General features: G+C 34.3%; 1 protein-coding gene and 5 non-coding genes across 8 annotated transcripts in view; 3 read left to right on the forward strand and 3 right to left on the reverse strand.

Moving 5' to 3' along the window:
- The window catches only part of Iml1 (GATOR complex protein Iml1), a 105,589-nt gene that overhangs the window by 43,282 nt on the left and 37,317 nt on the right, over positions 1-24,990 (forward strand). Inside the window, exons 15-20 of one of the 3 annotated variants that reach the window (XM_069846908.1) lie at positions 5,804-6,021; positions 8,164-8,384; positions 9,806-9,980; positions 11,024-11,227; positions 17,260-17,397; positions 21,844-21,917. In XM_069846908.1, the coding sequence (XP_069703009.1) occupies positions 5,804-6,021; positions 8,164-8,384; positions 9,806-9,980; positions 11,024-11,227; positions 17,260-17,397; positions 21,844-21,917 (1,030 nt within the window). The remainder of the gene's footprint in view (positions 1-5,803; positions 6,022-8,163; positions 8,385-9,805; positions 9,981-11,023; positions 11,228-17,259; positions 17,398-21,843; positions 21,918-24,990) is intronic. The other 2 variants (XM_069846909.1, XM_069846910.1) reach the window with 2 other exon arrangements.
- On the reverse strand, positions 13,892-13,963 carry TRNAS-GGA (transfer RNA serine (anticodon GGA)). The gene has a single exon. It is a non-coding gene; the product is annotated as a tRNA-Ser (tRNA).
- Positions 14,274-14,345, reverse strand: TRNAS-GGA (transfer RNA serine (anticodon GGA)). Its single transcript has one exon. It is a non-coding gene; the product is annotated as a tRNA-Ser (tRNA).
- TRNAS-GGA (transfer RNA serine (anticodon GGA)) lies at positions 14,653-14,724 on the reverse strand. Its single transcript has one exon. It is a non-coding gene; the product is annotated as a tRNA-Ser (tRNA).
- Positions 14,901-14,972, forward strand: TRNAS-GGA (transfer RNA serine (anticodon GGA)). Its single transcript has one exon. It is a non-coding gene; the product is annotated as a tRNA-Ser (tRNA).
- TRNAS-GGA (transfer RNA serine (anticodon GGA)) lies at positions 15,283-15,354 on the forward strand. Its single transcript has one exon. It is a non-coding gene; the product is annotated as a tRNA-Ser (tRNA).

Here is a 24,990-nt window from a genome sequence, read left to right on the forward strand (position 1 = left end):
GTAATGTTTTTAAAACAATTACAATTCAAAATTATAGTTTATTTAAAATGTTGACTAATACCACTCTCCTATTACGGTATGCTATCTATACCATATTTACTCGAAAATAAGACTAATTATACGTATTGTTAAGAGAGTGGCCTCCCTTATTTTCGATACACTCCTCCAGATGTCTGGTGAAATCGCCCATTACTTTATGTATCAGTTCTTCGTTAATGCCTGCGATTTCATCTTCAATATGCCTCTTCAGCTCCTCGGGGCAAGGTGTTGTACACAAGAATTTTCAAGTAGCCCCATATAAAATCTGGCGCCAACAAATCCGGGAAACAGGCTCACCACGAGACGTGCTGGAAACATCTCACAGAGAAGAGACATACTCATCCTTGCGGTGTGGGCTGTTGCCCCATCCTGTTGAAACCATATGTTACCCCTGTTCTCCAGGCGATCGGCTTCAGGACGCAAATTCTTGATCATTCTCACATAGCAGGTTGCTATGACTCACTGTTTGACCATTGTCATCTTCAAAGAAGAAAGGTCCAAGTATGCAAGAAGACGATACAGTACACCAGACAGTGACTTTCGGAGAATGTAGTGGTCGTTTATGAAGTTGATGTGGATTTCTGTTGACCAGTAACGACAGTTCTGTCAATATACATCACCATTTAAATTAAAATGGGCCTCATCACTCACAACTAAATTGCTGTGAACTGTTTGATTCCTCAGCTGCAATTCCAGAAAATGGGTGCAAAACTCAAGCCTCAACATTTTGTCATTTGCATATAGCTCTTGAAAATTAGCGATTTTATATGGGTGAAATTTCATATCGTGAAGGATTCTTTAGACGTCCGATCTGACATATCCAGTGCAGCAGCACAATTACGTGCTGATCTCTTTGGACTGTGAATGGTGGACATGCGCACTCATTTCCTGCTTTCAGGTGTACTCACATTATGTCGAGATCCAGGTGGTGAGGTATCCTTCAATGAACCAATAGTACGGAATTTCGTGTACTGAGACATGATAGTATTGTGGCATGACACATTGCATAGCCTAAATTCCCTCCGTAAATTTTGTTGAGTTATTGTGACAGACTTTGTTTCAATATACCACTCTGTGAATGCAGTATTATGTTATATGCTCCAGTGATCCATGTTGACTAATCTCCAAAGCCTCCTCTTTGAGGTCACAACAATGCTACAATAATTGCTGTGTATACAAGTCTGTTATTACTCGCGAAAATCTTTCATGTTCCCGCACTGAACCCTGTATATTAACTCTAATTAATTTCCACATGAATATGAATATACAATAAAATATCGTTAACTCGGACTAATTTGGGGCTAAGTTTTGTCCAGATTAACAAAAAGAGAAAGTAGGGCATTTCGTGAACAAAAACAATTACAGTATAACAACATAGAGTACAACATCTATGTTGTTGATATCACAATCTTTAACTTATTTTCTTTCGTTGGTTTAAAATACAGTTTAATTTATTTTTAACTTCTCGTACATTTCCTTGAAAATATACATTCACGCAGATGCCTGTGTGGTAATAATAACATAAATTTATTTATTATCACTTTATTGAATAAAACCTATTACGCAATTCGTGTTGTTTAGCCCTCACTCCACTTTCGGAGATAATAGTGCACTGTTAGAGTATACATCCTCATTTTTATTTCTTTATTCATTATTTGATACCCTTGAGCACCATAATTATCGAACCAGCACTCAATTTCTTTGACGTATCTCTCACTATAACTATTCAGTGCTACATAGTACTGTCCTCGATTTTAATTTCTTCGCTCGTGCATTCAACACTGCTGTCAAGGGATGGAGGAGACGGAAATTATTTACTACATTTTTCTAGAAATATGAACTGCAGTATGCAGAAACTTAAATCTCATGTTACATGAATACAGCAATTTGTTTCAGTTTTTGTATCAAATTGTATTCCTAAAAGACCCTGTCCTGATAAACTATATTCAGTTTAATGAGATTTACTACGAGTACTGACAAATTCTAAGGGAAGATAAGATAAGAGGCATCAATTAGTGTGGAATTCAGGTACCAGTATAGGAAAGTTGCCCTTGGATTGTGGCTGCAAGCACTAATAATTGACGTAAAATAAAAATTTTATTTGTAACAGGTTTTATATATTGTGGAGTCTTATATTCGAGTAAATACATTGTGTATATTGTAAAAAAAATCTGCTCTATATTCATAATATTGCCCTATCTTTTATGTGTTATAAAAATTTTAGTCTACAAACTCATGAAGTAAAGCCAAAAAGATTGTGTATTATTTTTTATATTTCTACATTTTATACTTGATTGTGTATAAGTTACCATAGCTGAATAATCAGGGTTCAGTACCAATTCTCTTGATTTCCATGGATACTTGATCAGTAGAATGTTCACTATATAAGTTCCACGAAGTTGATTTTTTGGCGAAGATGGCATAGTACTATGATTTCTCATTTCTGCTGCACGAATAAAATGAATTATAAAGAGAGAGAGTTAAATGACAGTAGGGGAAACTGGAATACTCGAAAACCTATCCCAGTAATGTCTTCTTCCACTATAAGTTAATGGAATCAGGTCTTCATTGTGGAAAGCCAGCATAGTGAAGTCATTTAGCTAAGTATGTTAGTTTCTTAATTCCGTATTACTAAATTGAATTCACAAATGGACAGAATATTGGACTTCAGTCTTACCTATAAAATTCAGAACATAATAATTGTACCCGGATATTGTGTCTTCTTTCATAACCAAGTGAGCATAGTCCATTATTCACTCTTTTATTAGTGCAAGCATTTTTATACATGGAGTGTATCTCCATGTCTGCTTTATATATTGGAACTTCCCTGTCTTGTGGTGGAGAATCTTATTTTATCAACATTGCATGGGTTCGGGACTGCTTTAGGGCAATAAAGAAAATCCTGGGAAATGTGTTCACTGAAAACTTTCTTCACTCTGTATGAAAAAATCTGTATTCATACCTTCGAATGGTATAATGTGATGTTACAACATTTAATTCTCGTGAGCCACTTCTCCCTTACTTGCTTCATAATTGTGCTGCATGTAGCAAAGCATTGTGTAGATGTTTTAGAGTGTTTTATTAGTTTTAATTTAAGTGTGTTTTATATACCCAACTATATTTATCATAGTCTCCCAGAACTTGAATTTTTTATTAGTAATAACTTTTTTTTAAGTAATATACAGTTGTCAAGAAATGATTGAGCACTGTAAATTTTATAATTATCATCTCTCTCACAGAAATATATACATAAAGTCGTTCAAACTTTATATATATATAGCATGTTACTACTATGCTGCAAGGGAGTTTTATTGAAGAATATTGCTGAAGCAATGAAACGACTTTAAATTCTTTAGCTTGTTAAATGATCTCTCAAATAAATGGACGTAATATTTCAGTTCTTAAGAGAGCACTCCATCATTTTTTGATTAATTATGTAGAAGTACAGTACTTGCTTTTTTTTTTTCTTGTAAAAGTTAATAAGATTTATATATGAATATTTAAAAAGAAAGACAGCTCTCATCTCTAATTAAATATTCTTGAAATATAAAGAATTCCTTGATTGAGGAAATCGACTGACTTAATTACCAGGAAGTGTTTCCTTTTCGTTCGTTTTTGTGGAAGGAGACATTGTTTCCGCAATCAAATGTCACATTATTCTCCGGCAAATAAGCTCAAATGCTCTACTGAAATCAGTGTGCTTTTATTGCTCCTGATTTTGCAGTTGACAGGGATAGAGTGAAGTCAGTTTCTGTAGTCAAGGAATTATATATGTGTGGCTATATAAAACGCTTTAATGTAAATGCAATGTTCCTGCTCCATGACACATCCGTACATAACTGTTATTATTTGAAGGAATTGTCGCTGTGCCATACTAGGCATCACCACCAATTGTAAATATTGTAGAGGTTTCCATGGTTACTTGTACAATAGAACATTCGTCGTAGGAATTTTAGATAGTTAATTTCTTGTGAAGGCGATGTAATGAAAAAATTAGCCATTGCTTCTGCATCATTTGTGGAGATGATAGGAATTGTGAAAAGATTTTTGAATGATTAAAGAGAATATGGCATTGCTCCGAAAAAAATTTTTCGTTGTCATGTTTGTGCACTGAAAATTCCGTTTGAACTTAGGTTTTGAATTTGAGTTTCAATTGTGAAAAGCCAATGCATTAGCTGTTAGCCAGTAGTGCGTTATTTATAGGTAATCTTTCGTAAAATTGAAAGTTTCTTCAGAAATTTATGTAAAGTTTAAATCATTAAGTATTTGCACTTTGTTTAAATTTGGTACGAAATGTGCAAAATTGGATCATTAACACTTCTATATAATATCTTAAATGAAAGCAACGAAATAAAACTGCAAAATTAATGCTGTTTCCTACCTTTCAATTCTATGTAATAAATTCCTATCCAAGTATGGAATTCGCTATTTTAAATTTTATGCTTTATTAATCTCTAAAATAAAAAAAATGGAACAACTAAAATTTATTAATTAAATTTTCTACTTAATCGTTTCTTTTTGTAACATCTCACATAATTTTTCTTCCTTGTACAGTATCACTGTTTTTTATAATTGCATGTAAATTACAAAATTACTGTTACATTCAGTAGGCATATTTTTTTCCTTGTATCACTGTTTTTATAAATGTGTGTAAATTAATAGACTATTTTGTAATCATGTTTCATTATTATTAGGTTAACATGCTAGTGTAAGCACACATGAGCGAGAGGTCATTGCCCATCTTCTGATTTAACCTTCTAGTCTGAAGTTAATATAAAGCACCATCAAATGAAATAGATTGATTATGTTTGTTAGAATGATCATTATGGTTTAATCGAAAATTATATTACAACCTATTAATGTTGCCTGTAGTTGAAATAGGAATGTATTGTGTATTTTAGAAGAAATCTCCGTGTGAATTTAGGTGTAACCAATTTTATATTATCCACAAAGTCTTTTTTTTTTTTTTTGTCCGTGATTTCCTAGTCTTCAACAGAATACAGTTGTTTAGAATTACCAAAAGTTACTATTAAAACTTAAAAATATTTCTGTAAAATTTTGTCTTATTGTGAAACTTTCTCGAAAATTAAAAAAAACTGAAACCTATGTGGCTGACTATCTGATAGGTATTGTATAATTTTTTAATGCATTCACTGCAAGATTTCCTGGACATCTTTTACATTATGCAGAGGTGCATTGTTATCTAAGATAATACTTCCTGTTAATTTTTCTGGTTTATATTATTCGTCATTATAGAGAAATTGAAGGTAGTTTCAACATATACCTTTCTGTGAGTTGACAGTACTATATTCATACACTAAATTATTTTTTTATTGATTTTCATAAATGCGATCTTTGAATATGATTTCATAAGCAGTCTTTTAGACCATCTTTTCGGATTTTTTTTATATAGGAACAAGAATGTTTAAGAAATATCAGCACCAAGCCACTTTGAACCAAATTATAATAGTCCAAACGCAAAGTGAAACAAACGAATTTCGTTTATGTCTCATGTAAGTATTTTAATTTTTAGGGGATAAAGTCCTTTCATTTAATGACATTTTGTGTCTCATTTACTAATAGGAATTTTTTTGTATATAAATAAATATATTATAAAATTATTTATAAATGAATTATTTCTTGTATAAAGCATTACTATTGGGTGTAGAATATTCTGGTAAAAGAGTTGTATATAGTCACACATCTTAAATACCAATCTAAGTCGTTATAAATAGTCAGTAATCATAATTTTTAATGTTGTTAGGAGTGGACTGGAAGTCTCTCACAATCCCAGCATGTCTGCCTATCACCACTGATTATTTCCCTGACAAACGCAGTCTACAAAATGACTATGTTGTTTCGGACTACAATCTCCTTCCTGACGATGTGAATGCTGACTTCGCTCAACAGAGGGCTATATACAAGAAACCTTTAACTACGGGAGAAGTGTTCAAAGAATTGGTTTCACAAAGACTTGCTCAGGTTAGTTGTGGCCCCCCTTAGAAATTCTAAAAACTTTCTTTAGTACCGCACAGCAACTTCTTTGTATGGGTGAATATTCTGAAATGGGTAAATGTATGTCCCGGCTGATTTAAGGAGTTTCTTGAAAATGTTAACTGATTACTTTTGCGTTTAATTAACTTACTCTCACATGTTTTAATTGGAAACAAAGCATAAAAGGATTAATTTTAAAGTTTATAATTAAAAAATAACGTCTAAAGTCAAAATGTAACTATGGTCCCTATGTCCCCAACTACATTTTACTCTGTTTTACTAAGGTTTTCTCGGAATGTTTCGATTTGATTTGATTTCCTCGGCCAAGATTATAAAAATAAATAGTTAAAATACTTATGAAAGACAGGAATTGTTGTTTGTTTAATTCTGAAAGGACACAACTTTAATGTAAAGTTTGTCCCCAAAAATTTCATAACGCTGGTCCCTCGAAATAAAAGAGCTACACAAAAGACAATTTTGCTTCATGTGGTAAATTTTAACAGTTTGTAGTGATGAGAGGTCAACATGGCGCCAGTTAAAAAACTTTTCGTCCACTGTCGTAATTTATTTTATTGAAAAATACAAAAATCATCCCTGATGACTGAATGTTATGTTTTCTATTGGTGACACCGGTCTTATGTGAGGGCGGCAATGGCCTCCGGGTTCTTTATTTTGCCAGTAAGTAAGTAACACCGGTCCCAGGTGGCATTAAATATAGTTTGTATATATTAAACTTTCGTAGTATATGCAAAACCTTACAATGTTTGTCGACTAAAAAATCTAACCTCCATGATATTTTTAACGATTTATTTTGTCAGAACTATTGCGGAAATTATACTAATTTGTAACAAGGGTTCCTGTAATGTCGGTCCCTTTATTGTGGGACCTAGGTTTCATTTAACATGCAATTATTGTGGGACCTAGGTTTCATTTAACATGCAATTATTAAATACTGGTGGATAAAGTAACTTCGAATATTATTTCATGTGATTGTTTATAGGAAAGAAAAAAAGTATGATGATGAAAGTAGGAAATATGAAAGGGAGAAGATACGTAGGCAGAGGGCAAATATGACTGAAGAGGAGTTGCAGAAAAAAAGGGACTCTGGCAAAGAATATAAAAAAAAAAAGAAAGAAAATAGCAGATATGACTGATCGTGAAAAAAGAAATGTTCGAAGACAAGTGAAATCTGAAGTACAGAAGTTTAGAAGATACCTTAAACAATGAGCTGTAAGGGAAAGATAACAACAATCCCTTGGTTTTTTTTTTTTAAATTAGAAAATCTCACATAAAAATTTTTTTAAGCTCAACTGATACCAGAATCTTCAATAATAGGAGCAAATGTAACCAATGTGAGAAAAAAGTACACAATTTAATATGATATATTTTTTCCAGTTTTGTTATTCATATTTGCCCATTTCAGAATATTCACCCGTATATTTATTTAATTTTTTTCTTCCTCTTTGTATCTCTCCTTCTTTATTTCCTAGATTTTCATCCTTCATGTTTTTCTTTCATTCTTCAAGTCTTTTCTCCTTTTTTTTTCTGTTCCTCTTTTCTTTCATATTAAATTATTTTTTTACTTCTCTTTTTTTTTCTTTCTCTACTTTTTGCACTCTTTCTTTCCTTTTTTTGTTATTGTTGTGCTTCTTCCTGACATGTGTTAGATTCTAGTTTGTATTTCAGCCTAATTTCAGTTTTTATGGTAGCATCATGGTTAAGGTGTACATTAATGAACATGGAGTAAGGTCACTAAGAGAAAAAACAAAGGGGTAAGATTCAATCCAGTGCTGTGGGTTGAACCTCGGCATAGCTCAGTGGTAGAGCACCCAGTGCATAGAACTGGAGGTCCCAGATTCGATCCTCACCACTGGAGCGAATTTTTCTCCATCACTAACAAATACTTAGGTACTAACTTTTTAAAAAGAGTGGCTTACCCAAATCTAGAAATTTGCTTCGGACAAAGTGATTGAAAAGCAGTTTTTCCTCTAATATTCTGTTTTCCCATAATTCTCATTCGACCATTACTCCATTATTTTATTATTATCTCATTGCATTAAAATAACCTCTGTAGTTGAGAGGAGACTGTAAAAAAGAGTTAAGAGTTATCAATGTATATATTTTATGCAGGGATTTCAGTTGATTGTCCTGTCAGAACATAATTCCAAGAAACAAGCACAGACACCTGGAAGCAACAGTACGTCTGCAGCTGCAGGCATTGTGAGCTCACTTGTGATGTCACGCCCTCGTGACATCGAACCAACTGAAGAATATTTTCTCAGTATTGGGAGAGTGTTTCATAAGATATCTCTGAGTGGTTCTTCTATCACTGTAACAAGATACAGACCAAGGTATAATTATCATAATAATAACTTTTAGATTAGGGAACGTTTTTCTCCTAACTCCTTCAGACTGTCTCCAGCAGATAATAAAATAAATATATGAATAAAATAATTAAATGAATAAATAAATTAATTAATTAACTGAAGGGGTAAGAAAAAGGTAGTCCAAAGCCACACTTTTACCAAAAAACTGTTTTTTTGCGAGTTCAGTTCTTATGCATATGGGAAAGCTACTAGTAAAATATTGTGACTTTTGTTTTCCTTTATCACCATGCACCCAATAACAATGTGACTTTTATTCTTAATAGTTCACCCTACAACAATGGGTATTCCACTCAACACAGCAACACAATAGTCGTTTTTGCACTCCACACGACGACAGTGACAATACACACGTATTATTGAGAAAAACAACAATGTACTCCTAATTTCAATGAATGTTCACAAAGCACTATGTGCAGAACAAAACTGTCAGTTCACAGTTCGCTTGCCTTGGCTAGTTCTTCTAACTCACTGTTCAAGTTCACTGCACATCGAACTCAGGTCTTCCAGATGCGTCGCGCTCGCCTGGATACTGCCACAGTTATGGACTCACTCAAGTTCACTGCACGTCGAACTCAGGTCTTCCAGATGCGTCGCGCTCACCTGGATACTGCCACAGTTATGGACTCACTCAAGTTCACTGCACGTTGAACTCAGGTCCTCCTTGCTAGCTGCTGCCCGAGACAAGACTTGAAGACTGACTAAAGACACGGTGTTATTTATTAAACCACATATTCTAGAGTCTTCGATTCACGTGTCTTTCAGAATCTCCGAAAAAATCTGCTTCGAGATGCTTCCTTACTTTCTCCACTCCACGCCGTCACCGACATCCCCCCCCCTCGCCCCCCTCGCTCCATACCACACTACATCACCTACCGAAGTTTGAGTTTCCGTTTCCCCGTGCCTTCCTTCTCGCTAGATGCGTGTGAAACTCCCTGATGCGACCAGAATCTTCCAATGTGGTGTCACAATATTATAAAAATTACTCAACAAATAACAGAAATACACGCTGAAGAAGTTATGATACCGCACCTAATAGCATGGACTCAGCTTTTAATATACTCTCCTGTAAAGTTTTGTCTTTGTGGCTTAGGACTATATCATTCTTACCCCTTCATTTAAAAATAAATAAACGGAATAGGTGGAAGTTAAACAAAAGCGAAGATTCTGCAAGGACTGTAGAGCCGTTGACTGAGTTTGAGTGTAATCCCTAAAAGAAAGGCTCTACTGTCAATATCTCTATTGTTCCATTATTTGTTGCAATTTCTGTTTTTTTTTATTGCTTCTAAACTTTGTGTATCTAGTAGTAGGTTATTTTCTCTTATTTGCAAATTTTGATTTCTCTGGATCATTAATGTACTGTAGCAACTTTTTTCCTTTTCTTTCAGACACCCTTATCCTCCATTTAATATACATTACCGTTACCGTTTTCACGCTCCCCACCATGATACATACGAAGTATCATGGGTTTCCTTCACAACAGAGAAACTAGAAAACTTCAATTGGAACTATTTGGATCATTACATTTGTACAAGAGGAGACACAGATTTTCAGCTTGCAGAGGTAAGCAGTTTATTCCATTATACACTATAGATTTTTTTCTTTTTTTTTTATTGAGAATATCCCTCACTGCAGAGATTCTTCTTCCTCCAGAACAAGATGACCTTACAGCCACACTTCACTCTTTCCTTCCATTTATTAATTCCCTCCATCAATCTCTATCTTGAGCATCATCATCTGTGACCTCAATATTCCTAATAGCAAAGAAGGGCAGCACTGCTACTTACAGACCTGTTACTAAATCTACGTATTCCTCTGTGAAAAGATTTATTAAATCTACATACTTAGACTTCAACAAACAAAATTTGATAACACAATCTCAAGGGAAAAAATGGAACTCTCTGCATCATAATCCACAGTTGATTCCCGATTTACCACGCAAATCGTCTGTAGCTGCATTTAGATTGGCAACAGGCCATGATTGTTTGGACAAGGATCTGTATAGAATTGGAATATATCAGTCTCCTAACTGTCCATTGTGCGACTCAAATCAAGAAATGGATTCAGAACTTCTTAAAATCTGTGCGTCAGTGGCTGACCATGATAATATCTTTGAAAAATATTGGAGTGCAAGAGGTCAAATGACTTTATTGTCAAATGCCTGGCATTAGAAAACAACAACATATTCCTTATAGACTGCTATATACTCTGTTTCTAGGAAGTTTGCAGTCATCTTGTTCTTCTTCCCTTCAACTTCCATCCGTACACCATCCTATGAATACATATCTAATCCATTCTGCACAAATGGGTATATCACTTCAATCTTCTTCTTTCTATTTCCTTAATTATGCCCTCTTCAACTTCCATAATTCTTATCTCGGTGTTCCTGATCTTTTCTAGCCATGATTTCGTAGCTTATCTTCTCCAGAAATCCATTTCAACTGCAGTCCTTAATTGAAAGTATCCATTTTCTTAGTTTGTGTGGATTTTACTTACATTTACTGTTCTACGAACCCTTTTTTTGTACTTTTGTGTCTAATATTTGTTTTATAAGGTAGGTAACTGGTAGATGTATGCTGAATATTCGTTTTCTTTTCTTTTGAAAGGCCCAAAAGTATTGGCGATTTCGTGTTTACCTTCTTCCACTTAATCATCAAGCTACAAAGAAGATAGTGGAAGGTTCATATCATTGTGATATTTACACAACTCCCACTGCCGAGGAACAGGGTCAATTGGTGGAAAATTTCTTAAGGTTTCTTGAAACATGGGTGAACAGAATTCGACGGCCAAATACTCATAAGAAACCAAGGGTAAGACTGATACCTGCATCCCCTCTACGTTTTTTAATGTTACATTTTTTGGCATGATTGTATCTCTTTATTGCTCTCCAATATGGTCATGGCTTTATTTTTTTTCAGTAATTTTGTTCCATTTTCCTCCCCAATAATTAACGTTATAATTTTAGAATAGTGGACGACAGAACATGTCATGTTTTTTCTTATATTAGAGAAGCTATTAATCTTAATTTCATTAGCACAAAAGACGCATGTGAAGTATGTTTAGTTTTTCAATGTAATTTAATTTACAAGCATGATGCTTTGTTTTGTATGTAACATCATACTTCATTTGTTTTACAACTTAGACCTGTAGCATATTTTTATTTTATTTGCTGTTGTACATTGCTTTATTAATCATAATGAATTGATAGTTGAACTGAGTTGGCTGTAACGGCTTACAATTCATTTTGCGTGAAACTCATTCAGGAGTGATTTCCCACGTGATTGTGATTTTATAAAGGTTCGTTTGAGTCATTTTGTGACGACAATTAAGCATAATGAACTAGTAAAGTAGACTTCTTCCGAGATTCTCTTTTCCCTCGTCCAGCACCTTAATAAAATAGGGGGTGGGGGAGGGGGAGCTAAGTTAACTTCAGCAGTACAATAGAGTGACAGACTAAGGACTGGAAAAGCCTGGATTCAAGTCTGGATGGAAATAGAAATTTTCACAGTTACTGGCTTAGTTCAGGTAATAGCACGTTTGCTTCTGATCTAGAGCTCCACTTGGGTGTGGGTTCAATTTCACTTGGGCTGTTTACCTGGTTTGGTTTTTTCCGAGGCTTTCCTCAACTCTCAGGTTTTTTTTTTTTTTAGTAGATTATTTTACGATGCTTTATCAACATCTTAGGTTATTTAGCATCTGAATGAGATGAAGGTGATAATGCTGGTGAAATAAGTCCGGGGTCCAGCACCGAAAGTTACGCAGCATTTGCTCATATTGGGTTGGGGGAAAACCCCGGAAAAAACTTCAACCAGGTAACTTGCCCCAACCGGGAATCGAACCCGGTTTCGCTGCTAGACACGCTAACCATTACTCCACAGGTGTAGACTCAACTCTTAAGTCGAATGTTATGTAATTACATGGAGAATGCCTCGACTTCATGTCGTCAGATACCGTCTTTCTGTCATGAGTTCCACCTACATTAAATAACATAGTAGTTGATACACTATTGTTCAATAACCTACAACAAAAATGAAAATTTCATCTCGAATTTTTTTCCATAGTGGTACCAGGGTCCACTCAATTTCCTATAAAATCGATTTTTTCTTTTCTTTTCTTGAGTAAAAGTGGCTCAGAGCATGGTGGTGTCCATAGCACTCCTTTCTAGTGTGAAGCATGGGAGTTCTACCTCCCTGCTGCCTCCTGTACACTTCAATAATAAACATGAGCATTTTATCTTATAAAATGAACTACTGTATGTTGCTATTTGTTCTGAGGTTTTCCCTCAACCAAGTGAGGCCTTGAAATAACAAAGGTGCTAAGTGCCAAAAATAAGGAAGAGAGTTAATTTGAGAGAAACTGATGCATCCCATGAAGCTATGGCCCATTCACAAACTCAGTATCAGTGTATAATAGGCACCCTGTTTTTCAGACTCATTTTTAAAGAAAAAAAAGTGTGTCTTATATGCCAGAAAATACAGTGCATGCCCTTTCTCTACAGTGGTGATGAACATGCACAAGCTTTGCAACAAGACCAACTTTAATTTACATATTTAGGAACAGGCTAACATTGAGTATAAAATTCTAAACTGTAGGTTTATTTGTCGAAATTTATCAGATCCAGAACAATTACTTACTGAACATCCAGACATCCTTCATAGCTTGACTTGTAATAAACTGATACTGAGGAGTATAGTCCAACATCATACACTGGTGATGGTTTAAACTGCTTAGAGGTTTTTATTATTATATGAGACTAAACTTTCATATGAATTTAATTAAATATCTTTTGATGTTAATGAACAAAAGAGTTATTTATATTCTAGATTTAAAAAACTTTATGTACAATATACTTGAAGATGCTTGTTATCCAAGTAACTGATTTAAAAAATAATGTTTTTCATGTATGCCATATTATGCAGACTTCAGTTTTTGCGTTTTAAGAATCAATGCATATTACACTTTTAAAACATCTAATATCTGAACTCCACATTGAAACCTCATAGTGTCACTGTGCCTCCAAAATCCGCTATGTTTTTTTTTTTTTTAAATTTATAGAAAAAAGAAAAAAGTATCATCACTTTTAAGTTCCTTGATTTTCAAAGGTTCTTTCGGTATAATTTCAATCATTACATGATAAATGATGAAATTAAACGAAAAATAGCTTTGAATTTCAAGGGAATTAGAAGTGCCAATGCTTTTTTCTTTCTCCTACAACATCATTTTAAAAACACATAGTGGATTTTGAAGGCGCAGCAGTGATATACTTGTGATTTTTTTATTCAAATTGAAATTTATTAAGAAAATTTCAGCAAGTAAGTTATATAGTTTTAAGCAGGATTAGAGATTAGTGTCTTTACTGACTTAATATAATTAAGTTTATATTTATTTTGATGTACCGAAGTACATATGATATTTCCATGCAGATATTCTGCTTTCTCAGATGATGAGAGAGAGATGGAACGGAGAAAAATTCTCTCCGGCGCCGGGATTTGAACCCGGGTTTTCAGCTCTCCGTGCTGATGCTTTAACCACTAAGCCACGCCGGATACAATCCCGACACCGTTGAGAATCGTCTCAGATTAAGCTCCATCTCTTGGGTTCCCTCTGGTGGCCGCCCTCTGCACTATGTCATAGATGTCTATGCACGCAGGACCGAAGTCCATACATGTGTAGAGGTGCACTCAGATGAGTGACTGGTTGGCCGGGGTCCGACGGTATGGGCGCCGTCTTTAAATCACAAAGTGATTTATTACGCATATCATATTTATTTTGATGTACCGAAGTACATATGATATTTCCATGCAGATATTCTGCTTTCTCAGATGATGAGAGAGAGATGGAACGGAGAAAAATTCTCTCCGGCGCCGGGATTTGAACCCGGGTTTTCAGCTCTCCGTGCTGATGCTTTAACCACTAAGCCACGCCGGATACAATCCCGACACCGTTGAGAATCGTCTCAGATTAAGCTCCATCTCTTGGGTTCCCTCTGGTGGCCGCCCTCTGCACTACGTCATAGATGTCTATGCACGCAGGACCGAAGTCCATACATGTGTAGAGGTGCACTCAGATGAGTGACTGGTTGGCCGGGGTCCGACGGTATGGGCGCCGTCTTTAAATCACAAAGTGATTTATTACGCATATATTTATTTTGATGTACCGAAGTACATATGATATTTCCATGCAGATATTCTGCTTTCTCAGATGATGAGAGAGAGATGGAACGGAGAAAAATTCTCTCCGGCGCCGGGATTTGAACCCGGGTTTTCAGCTCTCCGTGCTGATGCTTTAACCACTAAGCCACGCCGGATACAATCCCGACACCGTTGAGAATCGTCTCAGATTATCTGAGTGCACCTCTACACATGTATGGACTTCGGTCCTGCGTGCATAGACATCTATGACGTAGTGCAGAGGGCGGCCACCAGAGGGAACCCAAGAGATGGAGCTTAATCTGAGACGATTCTCAACGGTGTCGGGATTGTATCCGGCGTGGCTTAGTGGTTAAAGCATCAGCACGGAGAGCTGAAAACCCGGGTTCAAATCCCGGCGCCGGAGAGAATTTTTCTCCGTTCCATCTCTCTCTCATCATCTGAGAAAGCAGAATATCTGCATGGAAATATCATATGTACTTCGGTACATCAAAATAAATATGATATGCGTAATAAATCACTTTGTGATTTAAAGACGGCGCCCATACCGTCAGACCCCGGCCAACCAGTCACTCATCTGAGTGCACCTCTACACATGTATGGACTTCGGTCCTGCGTGCATAGACATCTATGACGTAGTGCAGAGGGCGGCCACCAGAGGGAACCCAAGAGATGGAGCTTAATCTGAGACGATTCTCAACGGTGTCGGGATTGTATCCGGCGTGGCTTAGTGGTTAAAGCATCAGCACGGAGAGCTGAAAACCCGGGTTCAAATCCCGGCGCCGGAGAGAATTTTTCTCCGTTCCATCTCTCTCTCATCATAATTAAGTTTATTTACAAAGTGGATAATTATATTACGAATATTATTGAAATTTATATTTATCTTAGAATATTTTCTGGAAATGGTTATGTACAATAGTTATTAAACATTTTTCTATTTCAAATTTTTGTTGCAGCCATCTCTGGTAGATTCATTAACACATGATTAATTAGCATTGTACTCATTTTCTTGATTACTTTTTATTTTGTTCAGTTGATTTTTTATGCATGTACATTTATTTTGTATTGCAGATCTTCTCATTTAAATCTCTAAAACTTTATAACAATTTAAAATTGCAATATTATATGATTATTTTGTTTGAGAAATGAAAATAATTAAAAACACGTACCATTTTTAAATTTCGTAGAAAAAAGTGTTCAGTGATGATGTAGATAAAAGGTATGTTGGTGGACGCAATAAATACTTTGGTGGTGGTTATACCAAAATGTTCAGGATGACAGCTTGGTGGAGGGATTATACCATTACACTGCTCTTCTAACATATCTTGGAACTGAATTGTTTATTTTAAGGACAGACATAATTGGGCAGTACTTTTTGACAGATAATGAGGGCAAACATTCTCTGTTTTCATTATGGATGACTGCAGTCTGGATAAATTAATATAGCATGTTGAGGTATGAGGAGGAAAGTTACTTATCTGCTGCAATAGACTGCAGCACATTCGTGCCTATATAAATAGCTTTCACATCATGTCTGCCTTCCTAAGAGATTGAGATAAAGAGGAGTATTGGGTGTTCAGTTCAAAGTGTGTCGTGGCTCGCTGTATGCCGTAATGTGACTAGTCGATGAGCCTAGAGAATTCAATCTTCCTACACTTCCGCAGAGGTGTATTAACTATCTGCCATAGAAGTTGCCTAGCAAGTATGGCGTTCATTCAGAAGAGAACTTACCGATACATATGGTAACGCCGGTAGTGGCAGGAATGTGAACTGTTTTGAAACATGTATTGAAGTGAGTTTTTTCTTACTGTCAGGATATGGGGAGAGGGTTAAGACGATTACTTACGTATTTGTTGACATTAACTTCGACGGTCAACATGGACACGGAGCATTTGATTTGTATTGTGGGATGTTGCCGTACGCAACCGATGATAACAAATACCCTGCGTATGACTTGCCCGCGCAAAAAAACAGTTCGAAAGAGGTTATGGTAGCACACAGACCGTACACACTGCCATCTGTTGCTACGACGTTCAAGTTATACCGTACACGTTTTCAAGTTCAGATTGAATGCCTTGATTAATATGCAATTTCTCTGACACAAAAGCTGAAACTCGCTTCAAATCGCTGACTCACAACAGTGATGTCATGACACACTTTGAAATGAACATCCAGTAGTGTGCTGTTGTGGTCAGAGGAAGTGAAACTGTAGAAAAGTAACAGAAAAATGATGCAGGAATGTAGTCAGAATTGTATAACCGAAAGGAAAAAAATTTGGAAGTGGTTAGAAAACCTTAAGAAAGGATAGTAGACACTACGAATAGTTGCAGTGTAAAATACCTTTATGTTGCAATCTTCAAAGGGCGTATCCATAAGATATTTCTGCTATAACCTGGTAGTCAGTTTGAGTACATTTTTTCACACATCTCAACATGTCACTTTAGTTTTACCAGGCTGCATAATATATCCCTCTTTAAAATGGAGAAAAGAAAGAATTTGCCCTTTACTATTTAATTGTCCTAATAGATATCTCTCACAACAAAAATGAGCAATTGTAAATTAAAAGTAATCATGAAATGAAAACTAACAGGAGAGAATAACTGGGAAGATCTGTAGCATAACCTATGTTGAAACACAGCATAGTTATGATTTGCCTGTCTTCTTTGCCTGCCAACTGCATGCATATGTTACAGAGCCCTGGCTCTTCAACAGGAAGCAAGGGCCGACAAAAGTTGATACTTCGTCGTCATAGCACCAGTTTGATTTTCCTCTCCCACAGTAACAGCTCGAGTAGTAGTATATCATGGAGTAACCAATCAACTAACTTACAGGTATATTTCCATTTCCCAGCCTTTGCTCCATCTCTAAACTAGCAGTACACGCACACATATACTTCTAACACTGTCTCTGATGATTTAGAACTTAAGCCCTTCGGTGAAGGACATCTGTAGCAGTAATTTGTTAACAGTAGTACAAAAACTTCATCTCAGTTTGGCTGACAATAAAGTCAATATTGTCATAACTGGACGTATATTTTAGTTGAGATAATTTTAATTCATTTCTATAGCCTGACAACTTGAAGTAAATCCCTGTAAAATACGCCAACTTCTTATCTATCCCCTATTTCCTTCTCCTCAGTCACCAATCCCCGTAAGTAACTGAGAGAGAGAGAGTGTGTGTGTGGGGGTGGGGTGTGTGTGTGTGTGTGTGTGTGCGTGCGTGCGTGCGTGTGTTTTTTTTTAACAGTATATATTTCAACATGCCCCATTACATAGGTAATATTACATGTTTTGACATTTCTAGATAATTACATTTTTAAGATTGCAAATTTGCCAGTTGCGTAATCAATAAATATCTGTGTGATAAGATATGCGATGAGAATAAATTATAGTTAAGTACCATTCCAAATTCTGAATTCTTACACCTTCCTACTTACAAACTTTCAAATTACATTAGCATTATTAATTGAAGATTATAAGACCCTGTGTTTCCCTAGTTACAATTTTAAATTACATCAGCAGCAAGAATTTAAGTATATATCACTCCTACATTTTCCTAGTTACAGATTTCAATTCAATAAGCAATAAACACACAAAAGGATAAAGATAATATACCAGTAAGTTACATAGATAGATCAAGAGACATTAAGGACATGGACATAGTTCCACAGTAACAGTTTTACAAATTACACATACAATTAGAATATGTCTTAAAATATATTTACAAATTACCAAACCCCACATAAGAATAGAAACACACTAAATTATATTTAAAAATTATCAAGACTTCACTTTCACTATCCTAGATTTCAATTCAATAAGCAATAAACCCACAAAAGGATAAAGATAATATACCAGTAAGTTACACAGATAGATCAAAAGACATTAAAGACATGGACATAGTTCCACAGTATTCATTTTAGATTTCAATTCAATAAGCAATAAACCCACAAAAGGATAAAGATAATATACCAGTAAGTTACACAGATAGATCAAAAGACATTAAAGACATGGACATAGTTCCACAGTATTCATTTTAGATTTCAATTCAATAAGCAATAAACCCACAAAAGGATAAAGATAATATACCAGTAAGTTACACAGATAGATCAAAAGACATTAAAGACATGGACATAGTTCCACAGTATCAGTTTTATAAATTACACATTACACATACAATTAGAATATAATCATCTTAAAATATATTTGCAAATTACCAAACCCCACATAAGAATAGAAACACACTAAATTAAAATTAAATATTATCAAGACTTCGCTTTCACTATCCTATTTACAAGTTTTGCAGTTTCACTGTCAAGTTTGATGTTTCACAGAATTGTGAAGTCTATATCGCGGACGAAGGTCGAAAATATTTGGAGGTAGTTGGAGGCGCGCGCGCGCGTGCGCGGGGGTGTGTGTGTGTGCGTGCGTGCGTGCGTGAACAGAAATAATGAATGACATAGATGTTAAATGTAATTATTTTTTGGAATCTAAAATCTGATCAGATTCATTAGTAGAAGTCAACTAATCAGCAGATTATTTAAATTAAAATAACTACAGTAATGTAGTTCATTTACCTGCCAGCAGTTTTTATCTTTGATGTCAGTAAAAAAATTTATAGATAAAATTATCAGCCAAAATTTAATTTAAAAGCATTTATTTAAAGGACTCTGGCATTTCTGGTACAATTGAAATTTGTAGATAATTTTTTTGTTTAAATGTACCGGTACTATTTTAGAATTTATTTCACTTCGTAAATGTAGTAATTCATTTTTGCTTCTAGGTTTTGTTTCTAACTTAATGATGATGGCATTAGAAATGTTTTAACATTTAGTTATATTCTTTGTGTTTTTTTGAACAATAGCAAGAAAATTAATTAAAAAAAAAAAAAACACGTTGGATCTTCTGTGGTGGGAAACTAAAGTTTGTGCATATTTTAAGTACTGGTAGTAACAAAAAAAATAGTTTTATTTATTATGTGGTAATTCGCTTTTTTCTGTTATTACTGTAGTTGTTTTCCTACAGAGTTTAAATTATGATTAGCTTGCCCTTTTCTGTGCTATAATTTGAACATTCTAGAATTCAGCTAATGAGCATAATACTATATTCTTCTAATAACCATATCTACATTATTATGTACCTCAAAAGAGTTATCCTTATGGTATATTGGTTATTATATATTAGATTTGAAATTCGTTCATCCAAGCCCAGCCTTGGATGATAAAATTCCTTAGCATGGTTTTCATCAGAAGGGATATAAATATGGTGGTCTCATGTTCTAAATTTATGGCAGACAAAATTTTTGTGGCCATTTTTCACCCATGCCACAATTAAACTCTATTAGTTAACTTAATATGTTATTCCAACATTAAGAACAGCAAATGTTGTATCTGAAGGCATTTTTTTAAAGAAACCAATAATATATTCCTAAGAATCTGGAATTGCAATGCCTCTTCACTTTATTCAGTCTGCATTGTAACAATCTGCTGTTAACATAACCTCTACATTATAAAGACCTTACATAATGCAAGAAATTTCTGTCATGCTTTGCTCTCTTTTAATGCTTTTCGGTCATGCATTTTTCAGAGACTTAAACATAGATTTTTCTTTACTTCAAATTAATTAACAAAATTTGTATTTGTTTATGCTTAAAAATGAAATTAATTGCTTAAAATGTGATTTGTCGCATACCTATGACACTTTCATATACGTTGTCCAGAATCTTGTTTCTTTAATGGCAGTTTTATACAGGGTCATTTGCGGTGTTGGATTACACTTTTCAGCCTATTATCTGTGTAAAATATAGCCTGTCTTTATGTTAGTTCATATGAAACTACAAACCTAAAGAATTAAGGATCTCCTAAAGGTGAAGGGAAAAAAATTAAAATAACAAAATACAATGTACATTTTAATAATTTTAATTTATAACTTTGATGATGATACACTTACATATTAATATGAAAACTAAAATTATATAAGAAATGTTAACAATAAATTACACTTTGTTTATATTGACCTTCATTATGAAAAATATTGAAATTACATCATCATCTTCACAACCATTTCACGTATTAGACCTAGGGGTCTGTTACAGTCTCTATCCAGTGCTTTTTAGGTCTTCCAAAGTTCCTTCTGGCCTCTTGAAATTACAGAAAATTGTAGTCTACAAATAGTAATTTTAAAGTGTCCCCTCCCTATTCTAAATTAATTTAAGTTACAACTGAAACATATTAACAGACCTAGTCATTGTTGTGAATGAAAAATGGTGATGATTATAATATTATTGATTTTCAGTCAATATTACGTGTTCTACAGATGGTAGAATCATAGCAATGTAAAAGAGGAGCATCTGAGGAAACTTTAAAAAATTGAAAGAATGATCGTGTAGATTCTCAGGAAAATAAAGAATATGTTGTATACAATAAATAAAATCTGTATGATACCCATGAAAGACGAAAACATTTAAAAAGAGAAAACATGAGAAGAACAGAATTTCACCAGAGATTTTGGAGAAGACCAAAGCAATGGAAGCATCTTTGGATGATGATGTTGATGACGATGATGATGATAATGACGACGACAATAACGATGATGATTTTTATGATCATGATTGTTAGGGATATATGGTGCAGGTTCTTCTAGTGGCAAGTTTTATTACTACAATCTAGATTTTCATATATCACAGTCAATTTAAATCATTTTAATTCTTGATAAAATATGGTATAGATTATTTTCATCTCTGTATTCTTAATTACTGAAAAATATAAATTGTATAAGTTACAATAATGGTTATGTGAGTCTTAAGGTTAGGTATCTGTGCATAAAGTGCTTCACACATAAGTAGCGGAGAAGAAAATTAGATTAGAGTACTTTAATTACTGGTTAAAATAGTAGACACCATTACTTTGTAAAGTTGGATTTACTTTTATTATGTTCAAAGAGAAAGAGTAAAAGTAATCCTATTCAGTAGTGTCATTACAAATGACTGAAACCATTTGATAGATCATTGTTTTCTAATATTTCGGTCAACAATAGGAAAGATGCAATCTAACCCTCCCTTGATTCTCTCTTGATTGACTTCTGGCTTTTGACTCATTCTATAGAAAATAATTATTTCCCATGATTATTTACCTTCTCTGAAATTCATATTGTTTGCCATATGTTATAAATTACAGTCACATATAAAACGTTGCTGAAAATTACTCGTAATAAAAATTATAGCTTATGGTAAGTTTCTTTCTCTGCATTCGATTGTTGACTTTTTTTGTTTGATTACAGACTAGTGTCGTTGGAAATTCTCCATTCAGAGAAAGATTGGGCAGCAACCGTATGGTCGACAAGCCACGACCGAGGTTTGTTTGCAGATGATTCTGTTGTGTGCACACCTGATATTTACATCTGTTGCAGCTTTCTTCAAGTGCATAATCATGACCTTCCTCCCACAGCATGGTGATGGCATTATGTATAGAATTAGGTGATGGACTGTGTGTATGTGTGAGTAACAGTATGTGGGTTAGGTGTGTAATCTTTGAAGATGGAATCTGTTTCAGCTTGGGGCAGCTTTCCTCAGCAACACGGTGAAGGTTAAATGTTGACAGATTTCGCAAAGGCCTTTCACAAATCAATTAACAATATAAAAATGTTATTAATTTCCTAATAGTGATAATTGTTCACACTTTCCTCCACCTTATGACCCTGAAGTTGTGCTATAAAAATAGGAATATCTCATAAAAGTATAATTGAAATTCAGATTTATATACGAAATATATTTTAGTAGTGCTAAAAGAATTTGTGTCGTAAAGATAATATAAATGACACTCGGGAGGAAATTAAACCCAGAATAAATATGGTAAATGCCTGTTATTATTTGGTTGAGAAGCTTTTGTCATCCAGTCTGCTCTTAAGAAAGCTGAATGGTAGAATTTATAAAACAGTTATATTGCCGGTTGTTCTGTATGGTTGTGAAACTTGGACTCTAATTTAGGGTGTTCGATAATAAAGTGCTTAGAGAAATATTGGGGCTAAGAGGGATGAAGTTACAGGAGAATGGAAAAAGTTGCACAATGTAGAACTGCACGCATTGTAATTCCTCACCTGACATACCGGTAATTAGGAATATGTATTAAATCCAGATGTTTGAAATGGGCAGGACATGTAGCACGTATGGGCGAATCCAAAAATGCATATAGAGTGTTAGTTGGAGGGCTGGAGGGAAAAAGACCTTTGGGGAGATCGAGACGTAGATGAGAAGATAATATAAACATGGATTTGAGAGGGGTAGGATGTGATGATAGAGACTGGATTAATCTTTGCTCAGGATAGGAACCGGTGGCGGGCTTATGTGAGGGTGAAGTGAACCTCTGGGTTCTCTAAAAGCCATAAGTAAGTAAGTAAAAATAATAGGTGCTCACTTTCTCATTGTATATTTTACATGTTCGCAATAATTGAGTTCTTCATTGTTACCAGTGATTTTTCTGTTTGTAGTTAATTGTCTTGAGCCATAATAATTCAAAAGACATCTATAAGTGAAGTCATTTATTGGTGAGCCAACTTTTGAAAAAGTTTAGCCAAACACCTGCATAGAATTGGAATATATCAGTCCCCTAACTGCCCATTGTGCAACTCAAACCAAGAAATGGATTCAGAACACCTCAAAATCTGTGCTTCAGTGGCTGGCTATGATAATATCTTTGAAAAATATTGGAGTGCAAGAGGTCAAATGATTTTATCAAATGCCTGGCATTGAAAAAAAACAAAAACAACAACTTTTTAAAAAGAAATTCATATTTTGAGAACATTTTGCAATTAAGCTCACAGGAAGAAAGATCTTTTATTTTGATCTATTTCTGCAATGACTGGAGTTACATTAATTTTAGTTTTTTTGTAAATTATCTTATTCCGTAATAGTGTCCAGTATAGTCAAATTTAAATTAACTTTGTGATGTAGTTTATCTAGAGATTTTGTTGCCGAATTTTGTCGGGAGAAATGTTTGATTATAAGCATTTTTAAATAATTAATTTCTCTAACATAAATATTTTTGGAGACTTACAAGCCAAGTGCTGTATATGCCATTTTATTTATCAGATTTTACAGAAAAAAATTAAATAATTAATTTAAAAATTGCGATTTCAAATAAACACCAATTAATTTATGTAGTAAAAATGATGTTTCATGTGCGTTATTCTTAAGTGAAATGACTCGAAAATATTGAATATGAACACTAACTAACTCTGCTAAAATTTTGTATACAGACATACTGAGAATATCTTTTTCTGTATCAGAAATGCTGGTAATTTGTTGTTTGTTGTTTCCTAATGCCAGGCGTTTGACAATAAAGTCATTTGACCTCTTGCACTCCAATATTTTTCAAAGATATTATCATGACCAGCCACTGAAGCACAGATTTTGAGGTGTTCCGAATCCATTTCTCGGTTTGAGTTGCACTATGGGCAGTTAGGGGACTGATATATTCCAATTCTATGCAGGCGTTTGGCCAAACAATCATGGCCTGTTGCCAATCTAAATGCAGCTACAGACGATTTTCGTGGTAAATCGGGAATTAACTGTGGATTTTGATGCAGAGAGTTCCATTTTTTCCCTTGGTAATTTGTATATTACGTAAAAATCTCTTTGTGTAAAGAGAAAGTAAACTTAGCTATTCGGATCTGCACATAAATACATACACTAACTGAGTATGCTTATTTTATTAATAATAGCAGTAACAAATTATTATTATTATTATTATTATTATTATTATTATTATTATTATTATTATTATTTTACGGTATATATAGAAAAAAGAAGAGCTTATCCTTGTGATTCTGAGATCCAGACTTGTTTACATTAACTTTTTATCAGTACTTTGTTTACTACATTTATTTTAAACAGACGTGAAAATATTTTTAAATGCATAATATAATTATTTTCTTTTGAACGAATGTGCTTTAAATTCTTTTTTAAAGAAATTAGTAAAGTTATAACAAATATATATAATTGTATTTTCCTATATTTGTAGCATTACTTCAGGGTCATGTTTAATATGGTTTACCATGTCTGTGCTCTCTCTGGTATTTGTGCTTGAATTAATAGAATACTGTATATCCCATGACAAGGGTACATGACCCCCTACTGCAATGCTACAACTCTGTGTTTTAAACAAACATTTGTGCTATATTAGTGGGTATAGATTCTTATTCTTCTGTGAATGATAAATTAGAATATTTTGCTAGAATCTGTGTAGGTTCCACCAGGAATGCAAGCATTCTCTTCTATCTTCAGTTTATTATTATTTTGTAAGGCAGTTTCAAGCTTTTATTTTGGTGTAAAACATAATGGGATCATCATGATGCACACTTTTTTTTTAGTTTCACTGGTTTACAGATTTTTATGTTTTGGTGTTGGAATGCAGTTTGCTGTTCTTGCAG

The sequence above is a fragment of the Periplaneta americana genome, chromosome 15 (genome assembly GCF_040183065.1).
Source record: "Periplaneta americana isolate PAMFEO1 chromosome 15, P.americana_PAMFEO1_priV1, whole genome shotgun sequence".
NCBI lineage: Eukaryota > Metazoa > Arthropoda > Insecta > Blattodea > Blattidae > Periplaneta > Periplaneta americana.